This window comes from Mustela erminea, chromosome 17 (genome assembly GCF_009829155.1).
Source record: "Mustela erminea isolate mMusErm1 chromosome 17, mMusErm1.Pri, whole genome shotgun sequence".
NCBI classification, from domain to species: Eukaryota; Metazoa; Chordata; class Mammalia; order Carnivora; family Mustelidae; genus Mustela; species Mustela erminea.
Window position 1 is genome coordinate 13,468,385 of NC_045630.1, and position 18,445 is coordinate 13,486,829.

The 18,445-nt window shown below is 38.5% G+C and overlaps 1 protein-coding gene across 12 annotated transcripts in view; it reads right to left on the minus strand.

Moving 5' to 3' along the window:
- Positions 1-5: 5 nt before the first annotated feature.
- Positions 6-18,445, minus strand: part of ANGEL2 (angel homolog 2) — a 33,335-nt gene continuing 14,895 nt past the window's right edge. For 2 of the 12 annotated variants that reach the window (XM_032317006.1, XM_032317007.1), the window contains exons 2-8: positions 10,728-10,984; positions 10,011-10,080; positions 8,443-8,864; positions 7,410-7,536; positions 6,944-7,001; positions 4,077-4,240; positions 6-2,295 (exon numbers count right to left, since the gene is read on the minus strand). In XM_032317006.1, coding sequence (XP_032172897.1) covers positions 2,144-2,295; positions 4,077-4,240; positions 6,944-7,001; positions 7,410-7,536; positions 8,443-8,864; positions 10,011-10,080; positions 10,728-10,984 — 1,250 coding nt within the window. In that variant the 3' untranslated portion in view covers positions 6-2,143. The other 10 variants (XM_032317001.1, XM_032317003.1, XM_032317002.1 and 7 more) reach the window with 10 other exon arrangements.

Consider the following 18,445-nt stretch of genomic DNA (forward strand, 5'->3'; position numbering starts at 1 on the left):
CAAGATTTCAAACATGCATATTATCTTGATATCAAAAGGTATCAGAAAACCAACATTTCTTACTCCACAGTATCTCTTTCCATTTTAAAACTTGGCCAGTACAGCACTTCCGCCTGGGGGTGATTTGGCTTAAGCAATTAACCAGAATTAAATGCTTTTTGGCAGGTAAATACAAGGCTCCAACAGAATCACCAATTCTGACCAAAAAAAGTAAAGACAAGTGGACAGTTCATTTTAGCAGAGCTTCAAAAACCTGTGAGAAGGTTGCACTGACCCTTTGGCCTCCAGTTCACAAAATACTACGTCCTATATGCTCAAGTGGAAAGCATTTTTATGGATTTATTCTACAAAGTGAAGCACATGAAAAGGGCCTAAAATTAATATATTGATCAGGACATAAAAAATTAAGTTTTCCCAGAGGTTTTCAGAGATGTTAGTTTAGCAACAATGACCTATACACAAAGTTATCTGTTGTTAAACTCACAGAACACAAAGGAGTAATTAATGCATTTTCATTTTTCTTCCCCCAATATTAAAAGGGATTAATCATACTATTATTTGATGAGGACAATATCTGTTAATTAGAGCACACAATATTCTGCAAACTGTTACTAGAAAACGTGGAAAGTCTTAGAACTACAGTTAATACTGTAGGTAAAAACCCAAAAAAGTGAGAAATTAAACATTTAAAAATACTTATCATTTTTCATAGGTAAATCCTCATAACCTACACGCCTTGTTCAGGTAGTCATTTGATTTCTTTTCTCAAAAAATAACTGTAGTAAATATACTTTAGTACAAAAACCTTTAAAGTCCAGGACCCGGAGTAAATACTGCTTTCTAATTTCAGAAAAGGCATTCTATGAAGAACACCCATTGTAAAAACTTCTATAATTCAGTATAATTGAATATAAAATTACTACTTAGTAAAAATGTGCATAATTTTTTTATCCTATTGTCTAAAAATGAGGACACATTAACTTTTTTGTTTTAAAATGTTTGATCCAAACACTCACAGAGCGCCAACTGTGGGACTCACTAGACCTGCTCTTGACCACTTTATAAAAAAATGTCAGCACCACGTCACACTGCTGCCTCATTAGGAAAGAAAACAAAGGAACATCTTAGAAACAATAGCACTAAGACAGTTAAAATTACTAGTTAGGAGTATTAGGTCTCCAAGTTGGTATCTCCCCACTAGTTCTACGGGCTTCCTAAATATCTGAGCAAAACCAAAAGAATCTTATAGCTGCCACTTTGTTCTAAAGACAAGTTTCCTAATAAAATAAATTTCCACAGAACTGGTTCAGAAAAATAAAGTTTCTCCTCCAACCCGGGAATCTCTTCTTGAAACTGAAGAGAAAAAAAACAAACAAAAAACCAAAAACCCCCACAAAATGCTAGGCAAACAAAGGCATTCTAACCCAGTCTCTGCCTCTCTCAGGCATGCTGGAATGGTCTGCCTGTCACAGGATGGAAAGAGGGCGTCTGTAAAGCACTTCAACTCTTAGTTACAGTGACCTACATCTCCCAACAAAATGCAGACATCGTCCACGGCTCAGGAGAGGAGTAAAGACGGATTAAGCAATCTGTACAATTCTAAGAAGCATTATCAAGCCCCCTCAAAACCAAACTAAAATGGTTGGTTGGACACTTGTGAGCGATTTCTGAGATGAACTAATTAGGACTCAACAAACAGATGGTCCTCACAATGAAATCAGGCCTTCTGGAAGGGAAACGAGTTGTGGTTTGCAGGAACTCAAAGATACTTTGGATCCACCATAAAGCTTGCCAAAAACATCAACTGAAATTCTTTACTAACTAAAGAGGATGCACTATGTTTAAAAATCACTGTCAACTTTACTGGGATTTAGAATAAAAAATATTTACAACTCTTTTACAATAAGGAGTAAACGTTTAGATCTCACTTGTCAGGAAAATATTTTTTCGGTATTACAAAGAAAATTGTAAACTTGTTTCTTCTGATATCTGTTTCAAGCATTTAACACGACCTCTTCAGAAACTCCACGGCATAAAAATAAACATGCAAACTCTCAAGAAATATTTTACATTTTTTGAAAAAGAATATAAATCGGAAAGAAAAGTATATATATATATGTATGTATATACAATCAAAGAAGAGTCACAGCTCAAGTCTGAACTTAGCCAATAAAGGCAGATGATCTGAAGAATTATTTTCATTTGGAAGTCCATTAACAGTCCACAAGTCTTGTTCCGTAAGGAGTGATAGTCTGGCCAGAAGTTTCAAGCCACCAACCAGAGCAACCTCAGCACCTACATTAAGGAAACACATGTTTAGAGAAACTCTGTCAATAGGTCATTGTAAATTAATCATACAAGTTCTTCTTTAAACGATGATACAGAACTTCAGAACCTTCTGGAGTCTAATGGGAAACAGCTTTTAGAATATGATTACATTTCATATTGAGTTATAAGCTAATTATAGCTCTTAGGCACAGCAGTTTCAGATGTTTGGTTTTTTTCCCTGGTTCAAATTTGTTTTGAGTTCTGCAAATAATCTTTAGAAGAAAATATCAGTGCAACACATAAGTACGTTAAAGGTAATCTGAAGGGCACCTGGGTGGCTCAGTTCAGTTAAGCATCTGACTTCGGCTTAGGTCATGATCTCAGGGTGGAGAACGAAACCCCTACCGGGGTTCCACTCTCAGCAGGGAGCTTGCTTGTCCCTCTTCCTCTCCCTCTGCCCCAACTTGTGCATGCTCTCTGTGCTGAATAAAATCCTTAAAAAATAATAAAAATTTAAAAATGAAGTAATTTGAGGGGCGCCTGGACAGTCCGGTCAGTTAAGCCTCCAACTCTTGGTTTTGGCTCAGGTGATGGTGTCAGGATTGTGGGGTCAGCTCCACGATGGGATCCAAGCTCAATGCAGAGTGTGGTTAGAATCCCTCTCTCTGCCACTCCCCCTTCCCCCCATGCTCACACACATGCTCTCTCGCTCTCTCTAAAAGAAATAAATCTTAAAAAAAAAAAAAAGTAATGTGAGATTGATGACTACATAAGAAATTAATCAACTATCCCATAGCTGTATAAACCAGACACACCCAGCGACAGCTGAGTAGGAAGTTTATAGGGTGCCTGGAGATTAAATTAGTATACCCTGGTTCCTGAGTCAGGGCCCACAGTAGTCAGAGGACCATCTGATATGCCGGTCCGTGGCACACTACTGCCACCTAGTGAACACTTTGAGCATGACAACTCCCAGACCCTGACTACAAATTCAAAGCAGCAAGCCTATTCATAGACTTGATCTTAGTTGGGGAGGAGTAAGCCATCCAGAGTATTACTAATACAGGTTATCCTCAGTAGGAAGGAGAAAACAAGCAGAAGAAAAAAGGAGAAAAGAAAAGTAGCACAAAAAAAGGGGGGCGGAGGGAAATCAGAAAAGACAGAACAGCTGCCCACATTTTGGACTTGTGAAGTTTTCTGAATGATATTCTCTGACTTCTAGTCATTTTAAACTGCATTCTGTTCTCCACATTAAGTCCTTTGGTTAATATTTAAAACCTTACTTTCACTGACTCGTACAAGGAAAACTGTCTTAATCACCTCTGCTTTTTGAAATCACATATTCATATAATGGACTTCTCTTTCCATTAAGATCCAGAGTCAATATGACAAAACTGTCCATTGCTGGCAATACAACAAGGTCCTCCCATGAAGGCAGTATGCGTTAGTAAAATTTAAGTACACAACTACCTGATGTTGCTGTCACACATACACAAAAAGAAACCCAGTAAATTTACGGCAAGTAAAACTAAAGGGCAATACGAGAGGCCCGTAACTCGGAAGCTGACTGGCACTGGAAGGGGGAGCTAAGGATAGAATTCTTAGGCGATAATTTGCTTTGAGGTCCTTCACTGCTGCCATGTTTTACAGGAGATTAACTGATTTACTCAAATACATTACCAAAAAAATCTTTTTAACTTTTACATTTAGAACGTCACCCAGATGTTTAGCTAACTTTCTCAAACTCAGCCCTGAGGTTGGAGTTACTCTCTTCTCAAGCACAGTGCAAGATTACATGTATTCTTTACCTGGCTGCCTGGCAACATCTTCCTTTTCAGCAGAATAGAAAATATAATCCACAGTTATGGCACTTCGGGAATGACAAGTGGTCACTTCTGGAATTCCAGTGTCAGGAAAATAATGTGAATAAACAGATGACAAGCTGAAATGGTGCCGTAAATTTGAAGATAATCTAAATTGAAAAGAAAAATTGCTTAGCATCCATCAAGTTTTTCTTGATTTTTAGACTCCTTCCTGTTTAAAGCACTTTCTCATTTAATTTCCAGACAAAGCCTGACATTCAGACAAGCGTTATTTAGACAGACCACATCACAATCTGGCATTCTGTTCATTCATGTGGTGATACTCAAAACCCATTATCAAGGCTGTGATATGTGGGGTAAAAACTTAATTATTTACATATTAATGTGATTTATTATTAATTAAAACATATTTGAAAGGGGCGACTGGGTGGCTCAGTGGGTTAAAGCTTTTGCCTTTGGCTCAGGTCATGATCCCAAGGTTCTGGATCGAGCCCCGCATCGGGCTCTCTGCTCCACAGAGAGCCTGCTTCCTCCTAGCTCTCTGACTGTCTCCCTGCCTACTTGTGATCTCTGTCAAATAAATAAATAAAATCTTAAAAAAAAAATATTTGAGAGCCTGCATTTCCTAATATGCACTCTAAAACAATTTATAAGTTATTTGTTGTATTTTTAAGAAAAAAGGTAGTTTTTATGAATATAACTTATAAATAATATAAATAAATGCATAAATAAAGAAAGAACCCATCAGACTTTTGATGTCAGACTGGCTATATTTTTCTATGATTATTCTTGCTATGACATATCAGATAATCTTGTACTACATCCTAAACCAGCTTCTATAATGGTTTCTAGTTATGTCATGTTACAAATACATGTGCTGTAATGAAGAATTTAAAAACCATTTCCGATAAATACATCTTAAAAGTTTAAAGATCTTTTATATTGTGAAAAAAATTTTTTTAAACTTTTAAAAATTCAACATTTAACTAATACCTACTAAGTTTCAGGCACTATCTTAGGTGCTTAAGATACACATATAAAGACAGTTTTTAAAGAGCTCAATGTCAAAGAACAAAGGTTATTCTTTTCAAATAACCTTAATTTCCAGTTTTAGCAATGTTTTATGTCTAAGGATTTATATTTACAATATTATTAAATGTAAAGTAGGTTTTTCTCAAACTGTTCTCTTACTGTCAATTTTTTGGTTTACAGATAATAAGCTCTGTGTATAAGCACATTACATGTATATAATGATACTTAAAAGTATCTTATACCTCATTTTGTTATAAAAAGATTTTAGAATTAGTCAAAACCAAGTATTTGTTAGATTTGTCTTTTTATTCATCTTACTCAAGGAGGGCGCCTGGCTGGCTCAGTTAAGCATCTGCCTTTCAGGTCAGGTCATGATCTCAGGGTCCTGGGATGAAACCCTGCATAACAGGCTCCCTGCTCAGCAGAGTTGGCTCCTCCCTCTCCCTCTGCTCCTTCCCACTGCTCGTGCTCTCTTTCTCTCTCTCACATATGCTCTCTCTCTCAAATAAATACAATCTTTTTTAAAAAATCTTAGGGGGATGTCTGGGTGGCTCAGTGGGTTAAGCCTCTGTGTTCGGCTCAGGTCATGATCTCAGGGTCCTGGGATCTCTTTGTCAAATAAATAAATAAAATCTTTAAAAATCTTAGGGAAGTTTTTACTGTATTTGAAAGGTTTAATCATTAAGTTTTAAATATTCTTTTTTAAAATATCCAAAAACTGTTGCTTCCTATCTTACTAGGTTTTTACATGAGATAATATTTTCTCAACACATAGTATACAAAATAAAAACAAGACTGAGAAGCAGATAAAATGAATAAGAGGGGATTCTAATTGGTCCCTAAATGCAAATGTTAAAACAAAAATTAAAATTAATAAAAGAGCCACAATATAAAATCAAAACATTTTAAGAATTTCCCAAAGAGACAAGATTTAAATCTCTATCCTGCTCTATTCACATACATCTATTTCTCAACCATAACCCCAAATATTCATGCTTCTTTATTAATAATAAGGAATCCAGGCATCTCCACCCTTCGACCTTTGGTAACTTTTCTCTGTAGTTCAACAGTTATAAATACTTATGTAAACTATATAATTTAAATATAAATATTCATACTGGCATATTCTTTTTTGGATCAATTCTCCTGCAGATTATTTTGAGACGTAGTAAGTCAAAGGAGGCTGAGCATCCTCTTGAAATCTGAAAGGTATTTTCCTGTGATCCTGACCTTTGTTTAAATATGTAATAGCAGGGGCACCTGGGTGGCTCAGTGGGTTAAAGCCTCTGCCTTCAGCTCAGGTCATGATCCCAGGGTCCTGGGATCAAGCCCCACATTGGGCTCTCTGCTCAGCAGGGAGCCTGCTTCCTCCTCTATCTGCCTGCCTCTCTGCCTACCTGTGATCTCTATCTGTCAAATAAATAAATAACATCTTAAAAAAAAAATATGTGATAGCAATGTATTTCACAGAACTAGCTGGTCCAGGTCCATGGACAGGCTCTTTGCTATAAATAACACTGCTTAAGCCCTTACTATGAACTGAACACCAAGCTTTTCATGCTTTGTCTCATGCAGTCCTCCCAAGTACCCGAAATATAGACAAGGAAACTAAATCTCAGAAATGTTAAGCTTCTTGCTCAGAACCACACATGTAAAATGTAGCACAGTTAGGAACTCAGGTCTGTTTGACTGAGGAGCCAGCATTCTTCACCAGCATGGAAAAACATCCTTTTCATTTTTTTATCCAAGTGGTTTTTGAGAAATAATTTTTTTATCCAACTTAAGTCAGTAAATGTCTACTGTTATTTCCCAGAACTCACTTTTCAGCTGTCACTAGGACCTCTGTTTTGTCCAGCTCTGTCTGTGTCAGATCACTGTCTATAAGAAGAAAGAGAAATATATTAAACTTTCAATATATTGTTCTGTTCTAGTTTTCCACAGAATAGTCCTCTTACTCTAGGAATGATATTCAAGACATGTTTAGTTTAGATAGATGCCTAGTTAAATGTTCCATCAGGGAACCTTTATGTTTTGATGGTCTCCATAATTAGCAAAACTGAAATGCAAACATTCCAAAGCAACATGCAAGTAATTCATGCAGATAATTTTGGAAGGTCAACTTAAGAATGGTAAATTTAGAGTTCATTAAGAAAAGGACTAAGAAAGTAAGTATAATGTTTTTTATAATTCATCCCTGAGATGTTATCCCTTGAAAAATTTAGTTTTATGTCTTCAAAGGGAACACTATTATCAAGGAGACTGCCAAAATGTACTACGAACACTTACCTGTCTTTTCTACTTTTGGTAACTGCTGTACCTCATACACACAGTTCTGTGAGATACCTAGGTTTGGGGGCCAAATGGGAATAGATAAAATTCTTTGTCCCCGTGAAGACTGTTCCTGGCCAGATACCTAAACAAAATTTCAACAGGTATCTTAAGTGAATGGATTTTAAATAGTTTCTGTATTGAAAAGTTTATGTCTTAAATATGAGGAAATCCAAGAATGGCACTACCCATTATTCATCATAGTAAGTGATCATCTGTGCTTATGAAATCTTGTTCAAATACAATTCAGAAAGCAGTTACTATTGACATAAAAATGACAATATTTTCCTTTCCTGTCACTCCAATTGGGACATCTATATGATCTATAACTTTGGACTAATACTGCCCTTCCTATCTTTCAATTATATTAATATAAAATCTTACATATTTTATATAACTATTATTTAAAATACTAAGGGAGATCAACTCTTACAAAATTTTAGAACTATCACTCAAACCTAAATGGTGGAGAGTTTATTTTGGTTAAAATCCTGAAGATCGAATGATGTGAAGTAAGCAACAGAAAGCACAATGAAGATAAAACATGGGATATAGTCAGCTAAGAAATTGAAATATTTAGCATTATGAAAAGGAAAATGTACATAGTAAAGAAATACTAAATTACTATTTTGCCAACTATATTGCCCACATCCAGCATTCAAAATTCTATTACCCGCCCCCTTATGAGTAGTTCCTTATTTACAAAGTATTAATGTCTATCAATGCTTTTATTTTTCTTCTTCTCCCGCACTTTGGATTTTTTGCTACCTGCCAACTCCTCTAAGCAGAATGCTGCCATAAATAGATGGAAAAGATGAAGTTCAACCAACTGAGCATCATTACTTATTAGTAGTTGGGGAACATCATCATAGCTTGGTAAAGCAAGGCTACTGGGAACCCAAGGTTTTCAAACAGCCAGTGATGACTATCCCCGCACTACGATGAACAGAGACTAAGTCTGCCTCCTAATAATGACGAAGCAAGCACTTACCTTGCCAATGGCAAGTCCTTCATAATTCAATTTTCCTTCCTTTATAAAACTATAGAGCGGAGAACCAGGAACAGAATTAAAGTCACCACACATAACGATAGGGCAGAAGCTGCCATCTTTCTGATGGGCAACACTGGAAATCTCTGCCAGAAGCATTGCCAATTGGGTCAGCTTAATATCACCTCGCCTTGGGTTATACAACAGATGTGTGTTAGCTACACAGATCACAGGAGAGGCAGCACTCGGAATTTTGGGCTGCAAAAGTAACACTAATCCAACATTGTCTCTATCCAACAGAGGAACATCACGGCGGTAGAATTCCACTGGGTTCACTGATAAGAGTGAAAACTTGGAATGTTTGAAGCAGATGGCACAGCCATCAGGTTTCCTTCCTGTCCGCATCTTGTATTCACAGTGATAACCTACAAGGAAGAAAGAAATTTAACACAGGGTCTGCCATATAAGCCTATAAGGCAAAACATAACTCTCGTAATACCTCTGAACAATATTTATCAAAGTGTCTTCTCCCAAGCATTAATAACGTAGGATGTTAAGTTTGAGATGGGGTCTAGGTCCTAAGACTGGGTCTCTCTACTGGCCCACTCCAGTCTTAAATATGCTGATGTGCGTGACCATGCTCTCCTTCCCATCCCGGTCAAAGTCAAGATGAAGACAGTGAGGCCTTATAATCATCTACACTGCCCATCTACACTGCCCAGCCCCCCGACAGCCCATCTCTGACCTTTCTGCCTCTGACTCTTCCCCACTTGCTCAACTCCCCACACATCTCACCACCTGCCTTCAGGCACTTCTATCTCAGGGTCTCTGCTTTGCTATTTCCATAGTCTGGAAGGACAGAGACTTATCTATGTGGCTCACTGCTAGATCACCGCCGCCTACAACAGTACACAGGATATAGGCGTTCAAAAAATATTTGCGAAGAATGAATGCAAAGTAGGCAGCATTTCTTAAATAGATGAACTGTTTTTCGAAGTGTTCATTCATCAAACAGGTTTTTAGCTTCTACTCGTTTGTTACTGGTAGACACTGATGTTATAATGATGAACCAGACACAATGGTCCCTGATAAGGAACTCGGAAACTTGGGGGTCTAGTGGTGGGTAGAGCAACTCCTGGAAAGAAATCTATTAGGAGATTCTTACATACTTTTCTGTTTGAATTAAAATTATCTATCAAGAGGTGCCTGGGTGGTACAATCGGTTAGCCTCTGACCGTTGGTTTTGGCTCATGTCGTGATCTCAGGATTGTGGGATCGAGCCCCATAGCAGGCTCAGAGTGGAACCTGCATAAGAGTCTCTCTCCCTCTGCCCCTCACCCCCAAAAGAAATAAATATTTAAAAAAATTTTAAAAAATTATGTATCAATCCAAAAATTCCCACTTAAAATACATCAATCTTTTCCTGACCTTTTGAAATGGGTACTAAGTTTTTTCAAAATTAAGACTTTCTTCTTTGCCTAAATACACCATACATCATTGTTAGCATGGTATACTTTAACAACACACAAATTTTTCAAAGTAAATCTGGCTAAAATAAAGTCACATTGTACCCAAAGATTCCAAACTTGGCCTGATCTCTGCTCCATAATGATCTTCTTGAACTTCTTGCAAACAAAGTACCTTGGAAGGAAAAAAATGGCTTGAATTAAAACAGAGATCAAATATGAATTTTCTGATGCTTTCATCTTTAAAAATAGGCTGCTAAAATTCTAAAAACCTAATGAAAGATGAAATAAAAAGACTTAAGTCTTTTTTCTTGAAACTATCAAATTGATATTTCCAAATTTGATCAGTCCTCAAAAACCTGGCCTCTCTTACCATCCAAAACTGGTATTTCCCAAAAGAAGTATTTTAAATTTACATGTTGGAATTCTTTTTCCTGAATTACAATGTTCTTTAGTACTAAATCCTTCTAGTCCTTTCTCAAGGTGATTTCTTTGAATGTATCTAGATTTTTAGAGGAATGACTTACATTTTAAATCAATGGAAGTACTTACTGAATATTTAATACACTGCCAGTCTCTGTTTTCAAAACTGACTGGCAAGCAGAAATTTTTGGATCTTTTTTGAAAATTTAATGATTATTTACACCAACAACCATTCGCAATTGATGCTTTGGAAGTCATGATACATTGTTAAAAACTGTTCCATCACTATATTTAAAACCATCTTCCCTTCTTAGCCCACAGACAAAAAGGGGTAAAACCCATTTAGTTCACAGATAAACTTTTCTTATGCGAAGAATTTTGATGATATTCTGCACTTACATCTGCATCAAAGTGTTTAATTTCTTTCAGGATATTGGGGAACCTAAAACTCCAGTGTAAAACTGGCCGCCGGCAGTGTCTATACAGATGTGAATTGTCTTCCAATAAATCTTGTGAAAGTATATTATAGGACATCACTGAAAAGTCAAACTTGTTATCACTGTCTTCACATTTGGGGTCAACATTTTTGTCTCCTAGGATCTTCGTCTTGTCTTTATTATGGTTACATATATATTCCCAATGTCGTTGAATTGTGCCTGTTAAAATATATTGAACAAAATATAAAGAATTAATGAAAAATGACCAAGTATTTTCCGGCATGAGATTTTTCTTGCCTTTTAAAAATTCCCACAGGCAATGAACAGAATGTTTTCCCCTAGGAAATGGCAACATAGCGCTATGAAACTGGAAGCTGTCATCAAATTGATTACGAAGGCAGTAAAATGATACAAAGACCGACCAACAGGTATAAAAGATTAAAAGGAGTTAGCAGGTCATTTTGGAGACTGAGAGAGTGTTCATAAAGTTAAGACTACATAGCTTCTCACTTACTTACGGTTAAGAAGTGGCTCTGCCAGACATGCTCAGCAACTTCATAACCATGATAGCGTACAGTTGACCACTGAACAATGTGGGGTTGGAGGGGAGGGTTAAGGGCACTGTGCAGTTGAAAATCCACATAAAACTTTTGACGCCTTCAAAACTTAACTACTAATAGTCTGTTGTGGACTGGAAGCCTTACCAATAACAAAAACAGTAGATTAACACATAACTTGTATGTTATATGTATTTTATACTGTATTTTACAATAAAGTAAGCTGACGAAAATATTATTTTCTTTTTATTTATAAATTTATTTTATTATATTTATATTATAAATTTATTTATAAATTTATTAAAATCATAAAGAAAGGGGTGCCTGGGTGGCTCAGTGGGTTAAGTCTGTGCCTTTGACTCAGGTCATGGTCTCAGGGTCCCGGGATCGAGCCCCGCATCTGGCTCTCTGCTCAACAGGGAGACTGCTTCCCCCTGTCTCTCTGCCTGCCTCTCTGCATACGCAGAGACCCACGCAGTTTGACTCTTGTTCAAGGGTCAACTGTATTTGCATGTCACAGTTGGCTTTTTAATAAGATGATTTCACACCGTAGTTTATTTCCTATTAGTAAGATAAGATTATCAAATGATTAAGCTCTAGAAATAACTCATCTCAGAATTCTGGTTTAGACATGAATGAAGGGTGTATGATGGCAATATATGGAAGTGTATTTAGTGGAACAATGCAGACAAAATGAACAGAAGAAATCTTTTTAATGCACACCAAAGCAAACGTTGAAGATAACATAGTTGTAGAACGCTAGTCAATGACAAGGGCTGGTTGAAGAACCCAGCATGCAGCATCCAGAAATGTGTGATGGTTTACATTCTGCAAAGACACATGTACCTGGGCCCAGTGATGAAAAAAGAGAATCAAAAAGCATGAGATTTTGCAATTATAGGCAGTCCTCGACTTAGAAATGACCTACAAACACACACACAAACATACACACACACAAACATACACACATATGCCCCTTTGATCTTATCTTCCTCACCCCACCATGGAAGGCATGCCATGGAAAGGCATGAAGAAAAATGTGGAACTTTTAGAAATTCTATGAGCTCAACAGAAGGGGAAAACAAGAAATGGGAAGAACCTGGGAAAACAGATTTGGAGATCGGTTTTCAAGCAGGAAAAACCTCAGCCCTAGAATATCTCCCTTTTCCTGCATGTAGGTTTTCACTTTATTGGATTACAATGCCTAAGATTCTACCAACTAAAAATTAAATTGAGGAAAAATAATTCCATACATACGGGGAAAAAAGACCAAAAGTGAAATTTTAAAATATCCTCTGGTAAACGAGTTTAATAAGATTGCTTTCCTCAAAATCTAAATGCCGAAAGCAGCGGCATGGAAGGAATAGACATTTTGACCAGAGGCTCGAAGAGGAAGATTATTTTTATGAATACTGAGGTCTGGGTGGATCAGGGGTGCTGGAGACTTACAATACCATGAAGGTACTAAGAGCCTGAGGAGAAGGGTAAAGAAAAAAAGATGGATGGAAAGAAAACCAAACCAAACAAAAGCCATCCGGGATTAAAGAACTTAGCCTGGAGCTTGTCCTATACCCAGGAAAGGGAAGGAAACTATCCCCTTCTGCATCCTTCACTGAATATGGAGAATCCTACCTGCAAAGGCCCAGAACTACAGCTAACTGCACTGACTCCGTAGGACTACTCTGAGATTTGTAACAGTTTCCATGGGGAAAACGGAAACAGATGGTCAGCAACTGATTCTCAAGAACTAATTACCCAGAACACAATTCATTCATAAATTGGGGACTGTCTATGATGGTTTTAGCCACAAATCATAGTCTTTATACACGTACAAGATGCAAAGGGCTCTAGTCATGCAAACACAATGCAAGCGACCATCACAGTTACAGCACTACCCTGGTGTCACCACCACACTGAAGTATGAAAGATGAAGGTCCAGAAAAGTTGTGCATATTTTCTTGTAAAATATGTGTATGGAAGGGCATAAAAATGCATTGAGATTGTATTGTCCCGACAAGCGTTTGTAAGCCAACTCTTTCAGCAATTACATTTTGAAACACGTCATGACCATCAGCTCCTGGTATACTGGGGCTGGGATGATGGGCGTAAATACGTATTTTCTCCTGCCCACATTTGTTTTTAATAAACATACAGATATGTGTTTGAATGCTAGGGTTCCATGGAAGACAATTTGAAGACGACTGATAGAGATGACAGTCTTTGGCCTTCATATACTTTACAACATAAATTCACACTACAAAAGCTTATATACCTTCCATGTCAGGAGGAACAAGGCGATCACAGCAGAGAAGACAGATGAATCAAAGAAAGTAAGCAATAGGCCTGATCAGGTTTTTAGGGTGCCTAATTAAAAAGTCCTAATTGTGTCACACAAATCCTTCAAATGTCACTTTAAAGTGACAGGCAAGTTAGAAGGCTGTTCTCTTGATGGAAAAGTATTAGTGAATTATCGGAAGTCACAAATATGGCTTAACGAAGAGCATTTTCCTTATTCACAATACCTAGGAAGAACGGACATATAAAGAGTCAGATCGCAATCAAAGTTTATCAGTATGTAAATTGTAATTCCCCAAGTGTTAAAGGGAAAACAACACCATCACCATTTTCTGAGTACCTACTATGAAGCCGACAGTGTATTAGGCACTTTGACAGGTCTCATTTCATCCTCAACAGGCTTTTAAAGTAGGCATTATTTCACACTAGGAAACCAAGGAGCAGGGAGGTCCCATGACCTGGCCAAGTTCACTCAATCAGTGGTGGAGCAGAATGAGAGCAGGGAGTGGTTCCTGAGCCCAGGCTTATGTCAGCATGCCACAGCTCCACCTGACAGCACAGGAGATGTACAAAAGGCTAAACCAGAGAGCAGTGTGCTGACCTGATGAACAATGAATACGGGAAGGAACGGTAATCTCACGACTTCATACAGCCCAAGATTTATAGGTTATGGAACTGATTGTCCCTAGGAACCTAATTTTAATGTCTCTAACACCTTTCATTCATTCAAATGAACATTTGTTGATGAACACATGTTGTGCTCAAGTATTATACAAATAGATTTTCATTTTCGGTGCTTAAAATTTCTACTCAAATGTGTAGCAGAATTTCTACTTAAAAGAGCCATAAGTAATCTTCGAGCTAACCTAGCTCTGACCTCCCAAGTGAGACTCACTTTGAGCATTTTCCTTTGACAAACTTATGTGAGCTCCCTACACATGAACACCTACACAGTCTATTTCCAAATACCTTCAGAGGAATTATCTTCACTGAAAACCATAGCTCAGTAAGAACGACAACTCAAAATTCTACCAAGATGATTCATATACACTTTGGGGGAGGAGCAGGGCTGGCAGGACAAAAGGAGTCTCGTGAATTGTTTGGAGTGAAAAGAATATGACAAAACTAGAAATGATCAACATGTTTAGAAAACAAATATTTCTTAAAGTTGATTAAGATGTTGTTCCCTTATTAAAAGATAAAACTTGGGACACCTGGGTAGCTCAGTGGGTTAAGCCTCTGCCTTCGGCTCAGGTCATGATCTCAGGGTCCTGGGATGGAGCCACATCGGGCTTCCTGCTCAGCGGGGAGCCTGCTTCCTCCTCTCTCTCTGCCTGCCTCTCTGCCTACTTGTGATCGTTCTCTCTCTGTCAAATAAATAAATAAAATCTTTAAAAAAATAAAAGATAAAACTTCCCATAGTGTCTTAGGATTATAGCAGTAGAACCCATTATGAGAAATATACTGAATAAGCTAAAATCTTATTCTGTAAGAAAATCTCTTTCATTTATGATTGTGTCTATTTAAGAATATCTTTTTGTCTTACTCAAAAAAGTTAGCATTAAACTGGCTGGCTCAGTTGGTAGAGCATGTAATTCTTGACCTTGGGGTTGTTAAGAGTCCCATGTTGGGTGTGATTACTTAGAAATAAAATTGTCAAAAAAAATAAATTTGAAAAACCCTTAAATTTAATTTTTTAAAATAGGTGTGTGGACTCTCAAAAACATATACCAATTTCTAGGAAGTCTAAGGACCTCTGTTTTAAAAACAATGGATTTATTATTCTTAAATTAATGTTTTAGTTTAGTCCTATATTCTTTCCCAGTCTTATTCTCTCTCTATATAGTTTCTTCTATATTTACTGCCAGAAATATATAATAAAATATAAAAATAGATATAAACAAACACTTAATTTTAAAAAAATCATTTCCTTTTTCCTAACAGAAAACTACTGGCTGAAAATAAATACTAAACCCCTACAAAATCTGGAAGAGGTTTTAAGGATTATTAGAAAGTAGTTTTAATAATTCTATGGCTTCTATTTCTGCACCAAGATAAATGTCACCTTTACCTTGGTGTTTTCTTCGTTTTGATGAAGGCTCATCTCCCTCAGAGTTCATGATGTAACTAGAGAGATGAATCAAAGAGGTCTGGCTCAGGTTGTCAGGTCTCCAGTTCCAGTACTGAAACGGAGTTCTAGACTCAAATAAACAAGGTGGTCTCCAATTTAATGAAAAATGCCTACTACTGAAGTATGGGTAAGGAGCACGAGAATAATGTCCAGGCCACCTCATACAACTAGAAATATGTCTGTTCCAGCAACACCTCTGCAGATTCTCCCACGGTGTCGTCCAATCTCTGGCCAGACTCTTCTGGTGATGGGGTAACATGGGGTATCTAAAAGAAATAAATACACTCCTTGAGGCACCACTATTTGTTCATGCTATAGCACCCAAAATCCAAATCTGTTTCCTCAAGGGAAGATAATGTCTAATATTTAAAATCTGACTTCTAAATCATGAAGGATTGGGGGGGCAGCTATGATTTAATTATTAGTAGCAACATCTCAAAACTCTCCCTCAGCGCCTATGAATGGCATTTGAAATACTTAACATAGAATCCACCAGCCTCCCAAAATACCACACACGCTTCAAAAAGTCCTCAGTTCACCTGAGAAATTAACCAACCATCAAACTGGTTTTCAGAGCAGCTTTCTAATATCTAATAAACTGTATGGATAAATAAAATCCACAGCAAATGTAATACTTGATTCAATGTAGAACACTTGAGCTGAGTACAAGGAAAGTGCATCTCTCCTTCAACTTGGGTTTGGAGTAGACAGAAACATGCTTCTGAACAGTTTTTTATAGCAAGATTCCATTTTCCAAACATCTGTAGAGCTAAGAAAACAAAAACCTATCCCAACTTCACAAAATGACCTCTCTTGCTAATCAGTAGGTGGATAATTTATTTTTCCAACCTTCATTTTTTTTTTTTAAGGCATCCTTCTCCTTGAAGGAAATGAAATGGGATAGTGATTACTTATTAATAATTCACCAGTACTTCAAACCCAACAGCACCAATTTACTGATCATCCAAAATATATCCAAAGCAGCGTTACCACTAACTTGAATAAATATGTTGCTCTCGGGCTCTCTTAAGAAACAATGCAACTTAAGCACCATCTTCTTAGCATATTATTCTGGCAAAATTTTGGATTCAGAGGACTTCTGTCCTTTCCCAGAACTTATTAAAGGTACAATTCCAAGACGTGTTAATAATGTCCACTTTTACCACTGGAGAAATTTTGCTTAAACTGTATTTACTGTTATTTGACTTTTATATATTCATTTTAAAGGCATTTAAATGTTTTAGGATATATTTTTGTGTATGCATTCTCAAATTGTTCTCTAAATTCAACTTAACTGTAAATCTTTAAAAGCATGACATGGGCAGGCTATTCTGCTTTGTGACAACTCTGAAAGCCATAGAGATTTAGGTGCTCGCTCCACACTTTTTCTATCCTAACAGGCTACGGTATTGAAATACAATACTCGTGCTACAAAACTTATTGCCTATATTCACAGTAACTTATATAGATGTCTTTTTCGCAAGATGATGAGCTCCTTCAAGACCAGAGCCTTCTTAATCATTTTAATTCTGGTCTCTCCCTAAGTGCCTAGCACAGTGCCTGGCACACAGCTGGTACTCAGGAAAACACTGCTGAGCTGAATTGTGATCAAGCCCCCGACTGTAGGAGATTAAAACCAGATCCCCATGACTTATATAATTAAGACAGTGTTGTGTTTCCCAGGTGAGGTACACCAGTCCATTTCGCATGGTACACAATAAAACTTTTTGATTTTTCACATCTAAGTATTTATTAGAAAAAGCCCATAATGAGTACGTCAAACCCAAGATTTCGTGGACACTGCTCAGGGCGACGCTAATACAGGCAGCATTACTGAAATGCTTAAAAAAAAAAAAGTCAATTTCAAGAAAAAAATGTAGTACACACAGGTGTGGAAGGAGTATCTGGTAATAAACCGTAAAGGCTGGTATACAAATGACTGAAGTGTGAGACACACTGACACCACAAACAACAAACCCCCGGGTGGCGTGCGACGAGCGCGCCGCCCTCGGGGTCAGGCCGCCCGGGGACCTACGGCGCACCCGCCGCCTCCCCGCAGACGCTCGGCTCCCGGCGGGGGCTGATGCCTGGCAGGAGGCCCCGCGACCCGGGGGCGCAGGATGGGTCGGGGCAGGGCAGGGGAAGTGGGCCGGGGCTCCAAGGCCCAGCGGGGACGGAAAGGCACGAGCTCTGCCGGCGATCGACCGCCCCGAACCCGGCCCGGCCCCCGTCCGCCGAGCGCCCCTCCGGCTGCGCGCCGGGTTTACCTATCCCTCGGGGTCTCCGGAGGCTCGTCCCGGCGGCACCGCCGCCCGGACCCTCTTCCTCCTCCTTCCTCCCCCAGCCCGCCCCGCCCCGGGTTAACCCGGGCCGCCCGCCCCCGCTCCTCCCTCCTCCCTCCCAGCCTTACTGACCGGCCTCTCCCCACCACACAGCGGCCGTAGCCCCTCCTCACACAGCGCCACGCTTCCATCTTCCCCTCTGCGGGCGTCCAGGTCCCGGGCCCAGGGCTCAACCTCAACCTCTACACCCGCTCGGGCGGCCGAAAGCACCAGGGCTTCCCCATCACTAGACGTCGGGAGTCCGGGCCGGCTGCAAGGCATGCTGGGAGGTTCAGGCTCGCCCGGCGCCAAGTCCCCATCTTGCGCCGCGAAAGCCTCCGAATTGCTTCAATCCCGAGTTAGGTTCAAGCAGCAT